Below are 9,020 nucleotides of genomic sequence, written 5' to 3' on the forward strand. Positions count from 1 at the left end.
TGCCGTCCGTTTTACACGTCAGGTGGTTTTTCGTGTATAACGTAGAATAAACATAAGTACAAATGTATGTCAAGCTCATTTGTTTAGAGAAAATGTGAATGAGTTAAAAAGTGACAACACAAGATTATACATGTAGTCGTCAACACCAAATTACTTAATAAATCGACATAAAAGTAACAGTAAGATTGAAGGATTCTTCATATTCTTCGGCCACTTAACGATTTGTGGTGCTATTGTTTATTTTATATTGTGAGTACATACATGTACGACTATTTTATTATTATTTTGAGCGGGTAGGGTTCTTAAATCTAACATGCCTAATATATATAGGCTTTCAGTTGAATTGTTATAGTTTTGTTCATGTTTGATTTATTTACCAAAAATGTTACTCGTCAAATTCCTTCAACCGACATCTCTTAAATTGTACTATGCTCTTGGAATTGTCACTCAGATTGATAATGAATGAAAGTCGAAGAGCAGAAAATATTATGGTTAGTAGAAAAGAAACACGGAATAACATACAATTGAACGCTACACGACAGAACATACACATGTTCACAGATTTTCCAAATTGGCGAACAGCTTCTGCTCAATATTTGGACAATTAATTTGCTCCTGGCATGTAAAACGGTATTTGTTGATATATTATGAACTTTAAAAAGAAAGAGAAAAAGCGAGAAAAAGACCACGACCAATTGGACATATCAGTGGTCACCTGTGACATGGGTGCTCCTTACATGATAAGATGTTCAGGAGTCGTTCAAAATACGTTTAATGTTATGCTGCACATCAACAACATTTGAATGTATGTTATCGAAACATAAAAAGGACATTTATAATCCAAAAAAAGAAGAAGACTGCTTCAAGCAATGTAACGAAACACTTTTATTACAATTCAAAAAAAAATAACATATAATGATAGTTATATAGCTTTACTTAATCAATTTCTTTCATAAATGTTGTTATAAGTACGTTCAGTTTAGTTTTTACTAGACGAAGAGGCCATTGTTAAACATAAAATCTCTCAATGAATTTCCGGTAGTATCTTCACCAACAAACGGGTTTACATTTTTACTATGATAGTTGTATTGGTAATTCATTCCCTTTCTCATCATGTCCCTTAAATCTGGCAGCCTCGTGTTAGGGAACATATTAGTACTCGGATACACTCCAGGAAAAGATGGCTGAATTATTTCTGGCTTCAGTGTTAAATCTATCTTTTTACCAGTTTTACAGTCACGTGTTTCGTCTGATTGTAGTACAAAAATTGGATCGCAACCGTCAGCAATTACTTTACAGCCGACCGGTGCTAGATACACTCCTGAGTTGATTCCGTATCTGAAAAATATAAAAAATGTCGTTAGAACTTATGGATGTTGGATGTGTATGAGGGGTTGATAAGTACCCTGCCACGTCCGGTCCGTGTTTTTGGTAGACGTTTTTCTGCTTTGAATCGATCTGATGAGTTAATAGTAATCAAAGGTACCAGGATTATAATTTAAAACGCCAGACGCGCGTTTCGTCTACATAAGACTCATCAGTGACGCTCAGATCAAAATAGTTGTGGATTGTTATCATAAGCAATTGTCCCCTCCCCATTCTTTTTTGCTTCCTAATACAAAGCAAACAATTAGTCTACGAAAAGTACTTAATGATTTTATAATGTATATATGCGTTTTCGGAATGGCGCTTGGATGGACATTAATAGCACTATTTGTCCCTGCCACTTGCACTGTATGACTTCGGTATAAAATGTCCTGACAAAAATAAAAAGTAATTTAACTTGCCCACAACAAGATAGTTGTCCGCTATTTCTACATTTACAGTCCATACAATCTGCTGTCCGAAAACTGGAACCATCTAATATATCGAGTCCTTTGTATGAACATACTGGTATCAATCGTCCAGTCACTGGAAACATAAAAGTATATTTTGATATTGCTATTACATGTGCTGTGGTGTAGAAAAGTGCTGTGCTATATATATAGAAAAATATGCAATGCAATTTATTTTGAAGTTTTAAAACAATATCAAGTATAGTATTCTTATAAAGAGTTAAAAAAAAAAGCAGAAAAAAATCTTGATTAAACTTTACCTGTTTTATCGACTCTACCAGAACTTTGATAGCAATATCCATTGACAAATGGTAAAAATACCACCAGAAATAATAAGGACTGCATGTTTTCACTATTTTTCTATGTATGAAAGCTATACACAATATGACAGTTTATCATATATCACGGATAAAGTGTAATATTTATAGCTTTGACGCGTTCTTTATGAAGATCATCATCTGTATGTTACTGAAATTGATTTGAAATAAACATAATTAATCTTAGTGTTTATAACAACAACATGCTGTTGGGTATACAAAATATTTATGTTGATGATGACACAGCGAAGAAATGACGTTGCCTCTGGTCAGATATACGCCTTAGTTGGAAGATATAACCACTGAACAAAAATATGACGAATATTATTTGTCAAATTATTTAATAACTCTATTTTATATATTCATTTCGTGTTTGTCACAATACGCCAAAGAGGACAAAGGAAGTGTAAATAATCGTCTAATTCAACAACGAAAAACGATAAAATATGCTTTTTTTCCCCAAAATATGCAATTTTATATAGACCTAAACAAAATCCTTTGAAAGAAAATTCTATATATGTTTTCATGGTATCTTCTACGGGGCGCCGAATAGGACTCTTGTGGTTTTGTACTCAAAATTCAATTTTGTACGGACAAAAGTGAGTTTTGTTCATTTAATATGAGTTTAGTTTAACAAAATTTGTAGCATACTACAAATTGAAAATTTTGTCATACAAAATTATCTTTCAGTGGACAAAAGTTTCTTTTGTAATGACAAATTTCATTTTTGTAACACAGACTTTACTTTTGTTACCTAATTTGAAAATTGGGTGACAAAAGTCAATTTTGTATGCAAATTAGTTTAGTTTGATTCCGTGAACTAATTTGCATTCACAATCGACTTTTGTAACACAAAGTTGACCATTATAAGACAAAATTGACAAAATTGACTTTCGTGAGACAAATTGACTTTTGTGAGACAAAATTGACCTCTGTGAGACAAAATTACCAAAATTCAATTTTGTCTTACGAAATTCAATTTTGTCTTCACAAAATTGAGTTTGACAGACAAAATTGACAAAATTGAACTTTTTCGTCACAAAATTGAGTTTCGTGAGACAAAATTGAGTTTTGTGAGATAAAATTAAATGTTCATCACAAAATTTAGTTTTGTGAGTCAATATAGACAAAACTGAATATAATAGACAAAATTGAAATTTGTCTAACAAAATTGAATCTTGTCTCACACAATTGACTTTTGTGATTTAATTTCCATATCAGGTAACAAAAGTCAATGTTGTGTGCAAATAAGTTTAAATTTGCATACCTTTTTGACAAAATTGACCTTTGTCATCACAAAAATGAATTTTGTCTACAAAAATGAATTTTGTCATCACAAAATTGAAGTTCTCATAGAACAAGTCTATATCACATCTAGTTTTTAAGACATAAATGATTTTGTTATGACAGAATAGACCACTTTCGAGTTCATCCGTCACCGTCAAAAAACTCGTCAATTATGCACGCCTTTATGACGTCATTTACCAGATAGAGGGGCTCGCCTGTATCCCTGCACTATTTACGTTCATCAAGCGTCTTAGTGATCGTCTTTGTGCAGGATAAACTAGAAATAATGGTTGCTCTGTAGGTACTTACTGACAATACCCTAATGACAGCAGTGTTGATTGTCAATTTTGAGAATTCAATTTGCCGAATAATTCTTACAATATAGAATTAAAGTGTTCCAACCACTCGCGCAACATTGGAAGGGAAATGACGATGCCCCTAAACGCACAAATGACGGTGATAAAGGCGCGTATAATTGACGAGTTTTTTTCGGTGAGGGATGAACTCGAAAGTGGTCTATTGAATTTTGTACAAAATCACGATAGTCCCATTCGGCGCCCCGTATCTACGATGGGTGAATTATTATACTGTTCTTTTTAAGACATAAATAATTGTTAACAACCAGGTAATCACACTTTGAATTGTGAACAGGAGCACTGTCATTGACTTTATTTTCTGTTTTATTATAATTATAGATTCTAACATGACCTCCTTCAAACGCTTCGAGTACACACCCGTGGTAAAATATGAATATATTGCATTAACTGTTCCGATCGTACTCCCACGTCATATGTTTTTTTATGAATGAAGTACCCGACGTCATAGAATGATGACGTAATAATTCAAGCATTTTATTTATGTTTTACTTTACAAATATTTTGATATGAGCGTCTCTGATGAGTCTTATGTAGACGAAACGCGCGTCTGGCGTACTGAATTATAACCCTGGTACCTTCGATAACTATTTACAACACTGGGTCGATGCCACTGCTGGTGGACGTTTCGTCCCCGAGGGTATCACCAGCTCAGTAGTCAACACTTCGGTGTTAAAATGAATATCAATAATGTGGTCATTTTTATAAATTTTCTGTCAACAAAACTTTGAATTTTTCGAAGAACTAAGGAATTTCTTATACCAGACATAGATCACCTTAACCGTATTTGGCACAACTTTTGGAATTTTGAATCCTCAATGCTCTTCAACTTTGTACATGTTTGGCTTTATAAATATTTTGATATGAGCGTCACTGATGAGTCTTATGAAGACGAAACGCGCGTCTGACGCACTGAATTATAATCCTGGTACCTTTGATAACTATTTATATTACGGGAAAATACACGCTTCTAATACCGAAAATCATCACAACAAGGAAACGTAAATAAACGATGCTAAAATTTGGTATAAGCCCATTATTTTATTACATAGAAGACATATAAGTAAGTTATCATTAATATTCATCAAATCTATCTAAATAAGTTCTGTGAATAGTTTGAGCATATCACTTATTCTGTTTGCTCCGTTCTATTACGCCAATCTAAAAGTGCGTTAATTTATGAGAACGTCAAATATTTACCTGGAGCGCTTCGATCCAAAAGAATTGCCGTGTTTGTCCTATTAGATTAATTATTCATGGGGACTTGAATATATCTAGATTTTACGATGGGTTTTCCCTTTATGCCGATATTTTACCCCTCGCTATCGCTCAGGGTAATTTGTGATAAAGGGCCAACCCGTGGTAAAATCACGATATATTCAATCCCCATGAACTATTTCTTAATTTGAAAAAAAAATGAACAACCAAATTATTTTATTCGCGTAGTGGTATTAACCGAGTGTGGATTCTTAAAATTTCTAAAGAACTTATTGATAATTTTAAATCTCAGTCTGTTTCTTAAATTAGTTCCAACATAACTTTTGATGCTTAAACCCTGTATGCACCATCATTCCCCATGTGAAATTTTATTTTGTTTGAAAATACTTTGCACGACAAAATTATTTTATATTTCTTTCTATGTGACGTATACACTTTCTGACGTAAAACAAGCAAAGTTATGAATGTGTTCTTTAAATTTGATACGTGTTTTTTTGTTTGTTAAATATTTGTTTGTTTTGGGATTATGACACAGCGATGACTGCTGTACCCATATTTTGACAATTTTACCTATTATGTCTGTTTTATCCACGCATCGTTGTAAATATCATGAAATTATATGCGACTGTCATACAAGTGAGAGGTTTAGCGCTACAAACCCAGGTTCAATCTTCTACATTTGAAAATGCCAGTACAAAATCAGGAATATGACAGTTGTTGTCCATTCGTTTGATTTGTTTTATCATTTGATCTTTCCGTTTTGAATTTTCCTCGGAGTTCAATATTTTTGAAAACAATTTAGAATATACTGTGTCTTACACATTAAATGACCTTCCCATCAATTGTTTACGTTTAATTTATTTTTAAAAAAATAAATGAAATGTTATACAAAGGAATTAAAAGAATATACAAAGTTCAGTTGAAAAATCTAACATTACTTAAAATTGTCATGTGAAAAACAAAATTACATGATTCTATAATAATAACCTACATTTGCACTTGGAAAATAATTTATTTAAACGTAAATTCGAAAACAATTAAAAATTTACTGTATTATACACATCAAATGATCTTCCTATAAAATCTTGACGTTTACTTAATAATGTTATTAACTCTTTTGTGTCCATTCGGAAAAGATAGGTGAACATAAATTGGCACTAATTATTGTAACAGAAAACTAGACTACATGTTTCACTTATTGATTTGTATTGTGAATAAAAATGGCACAGATGAATAATTCTTTTTTAAATAATCAGATCAAATATCGTTTAAGCTGGTAAATCACTTTTTAGTCATTTCATGTTTTAATGCACACAGCTATTCAATTGTTTTAACAACGCTATAATAAATAACAAGATTTCTTTCCGCTTACTAATTTCTTTTGTTTTAATTTCTTGCTGTGTTTTTAAATAATGCGATAAAGTGAGATTTAAGCCGAAAAACGAATATTATAAAAAATGTTGGTTCTATTATAACTTCTTATATGTGATTATTTCAGTATAAACATACATCAGGAAAAGAGGAACATGGGAATATACTTTTACATTCTAATTTATGTTGGATGCTTGTCCATTTTGCCTATTAGAATAGGTAAGTGTAGACAAAAAAACTGGAGTAATTCTTTTTAAATACAGCACACCAACAAGTCAAATTATCAAAGAAGACTTCTATTTTATTTTTTTGAGCTATAGAGATTATCATTATGTGTGAAAAACCTCTTTAAATGTTGGCAAACAAATTATTGTCAACCATGAATACACGACAGAGAAGCCAAGTGAAAACCTCAATTTCACAAAACCCTCCAGACAACACCGTAAATCTAGAAAATGAACAATTACACAGCTTTATTGTCTTTCATATCCTGTTTCTGTTTCTGAATGAATTTCTGAATGAATGAATTTTATTTCTCATAAACTACAAATTACATAGTTACAGAGAGTATATAAGCAATTACATTAAATATTGAAGCACATGTGAACAATACAAACATAAACATTTTATAAATTTACAAAGTTTTTCAAGAACAATATAATTATCAGAGCTCATCAATTGATGATGTTTATAAATATTTGGACGAAGCGTACAATAGTATGGTAACAACCTCTTTCTTTCTTGATTTAGAGCATTTCATGACATATAATAATGATATTCATCACCTACGTCTCTTGATTCGCAAAGATGGCACAACCTATCATTTCTTGATATGTTATTCCACCTTCCCGTCTCGATAGGTAATCGGTGACTTCCACATCTAAATTTACACAATATAAATTGATTATATATTGAAAATTCGGAAAAAATAGCTTTCTAATTTAATATCAGTTTAAAAATTCTATAACATAAGCATTTAGGAGTAGTGTTAATTTCGCTTAGGCAATTCTGCAAAAACTGGTCTTTTAAGTTCCAACTCAATACTTTTAATTATCCATTTATCTAACATTTGGTTCAACCAGATATTTTACATTCCACATGTATCAAAATCATTTTTTACAAATGATATACATTTACAGTTAAGACCATAATTATGAAAATTAATATACAATAGTTTATATAAAAGACACGAAATTTTACTTTCGTTGCCACATTTAAACATGAAAAAAAGTATTGCAACACCTTGAATTTTTAAAACTTGAAAAAACAGCCTCTTATTTTGGATGGAATATAATAATATATTTGTAAATTTATATTGAAACATAGTTAATGATAACATTGGCAATAAAACGAACAAAAAAAGTATGAAAAAAAGTGTTTATCTAACCACAATTTTGATAACAAAATGAAGTGTTTTTTGTACAAAAAATGCATTTGACAACTTTTACTGTAGTTGAACTTTACAAAGTCAGACATTCCAAAATTAATCTTAAGATGATTGTTCACATCATGGTTGATCGTTATACGCCAAAGAATAAGTACTTTGTGTGCAGCCTCCATTCAAATGGATAACCGCCTCTTAACGTCTTCTGATTCTTGCCATAAGTCGATTAATTTGTTGCTTAGGTAGCAGCAACCATTCCTGATAAAAAGCATTGTTTATTTCATGATGTGGTTGAACTAGGGTGTCCTTCCGCACACTTTACGCTCAATAGTGTCCCATATATGCTCGATATGGTTCAAATCCAGGCTACATCTTTGCCTTAAAAAAAATGCTGTAAATCATTTAAAAATATTGCAAACAGAGCAGGGGAAAGATTGTCTCCCTGTCTTACACCCATTTCACAAGTAAATACTCTGATTTTTCACCATTAAATATAATGCGTGATTTTACATTTTCGTACATATTTTGTATGATACGGTCAATTTGTCATTTATATTATTCTCTTAAAGTTTAAATAATAAAAAAAAGTCTTGGTATAAAATCAAAGGCCTTTTCAAAGTCGACAAAGGCACAGTAAAGTTTCTTCTTCCTTAATCTTAGTAACTCGAATTGTGCATATACTGAAAATAAAAGATCAGTATCTGAATATCCATGTCTGAAACCGGCTTAATTTTTTCTAGTAAAATAGAGAACTCATCAAGATATCTAATCACATAATCAGAAGTAAAAATCTTACCAAGACAGGACAAAAGAGTGATAGGACGGTCATTCTGTGGTTCGGCAGAGCTACCTTTGTTCTTAAAGACTGGTATGACATTACAGGTTATGATCCATGTTTCGGGTAAAATACCCGAATCAAGAAAAAATTTATTTCAGTATTTGAATCTTACACGATGTATTCTTTATGTTTTATGTTATTGTCATTGATTTGTTTTAATTACCATGTGTATGTACAGCGCCTTAGAGTAATTTTTATTTTTTATATAGGGCGCTTTATAAATTTTCATTATTATTATTATTATTAAAAAATAATATTAAATATATATACACATAAATATCAATCATACAATAAATAGACGAGGAAATGTATTCATTTATAATCATATTGTCACCCTACAATTTGTTATTTTTTATAAGTTTTGTAGCTTTCAATATTTCTTCAGCTGTAATACTT

The 9,020-nt window shown here is 31.2% G+C and overlaps 1 protein-coding gene across 1 annotated transcript; it reads right to left on the reverse strand.

The window, feature by feature from the left end:
- Positions 1 to 867: 867 nt before the first annotated feature.
- Positions 868 to 2,282, reverse strand: LOC134707391 (uncharacterized). Its single transcript, XM_063567103.1, has 3 exons — positions 2,096 to 2,282; positions 1,788 to 1,911; positions 868 to 1,338 (listed from the first exon to the last, which is right to left on the reverse strand). Exons 1-3 carry the CDS (start codon positions 2,178 to 2,180, stop codon positions 990 to 992), a joined length of 558 nt encoding a protein of 185 aa, XP_063423173.1. The 5' UTR covers positions 2,181 to 2,282; the 3' UTR covers positions 868 to 989.
- Between the last annotated feature and the right edge of the window lie 6,738 nt (positions 2,283 to 9,020).

The sequence above is a fragment of the Mytilus trossulus genome, chromosome 2 (assembly GCF_036588685.1).
Source record: "Mytilus trossulus isolate FHL-02 chromosome 2, PNRI_Mtr1.1.1.hap1, whole genome shotgun sequence".
Taxonomy (NCBI): Eukaryota; Metazoa; Mollusca; class Bivalvia; order Mytilida; family Mytilidae; genus Mytilus; species Mytilus trossulus.

Coding starts and splice junctions, on each gene's coding strand:
- LOC134707391 (XM_063567103.1), bottom strand. CDS start 2,180: ATGCAGTCCTTATTATTTCTGGTGGTATTTTTACCATTTGTCAATGGA. Junction 1,912..2,095: donor TGGTAGAGTCGATAAAACAG/GTAAAGTTTAAT, acceptor TTATGTTTCCAG/TGACTGGACGATTGATACCA. Junction 1,339..1,787: donor GGACAACTATCTTGTTGTGG/GCAAGTTAAATT, acceptor TATATTTTTCAG/ATACGGAATCAACTCAGGAG.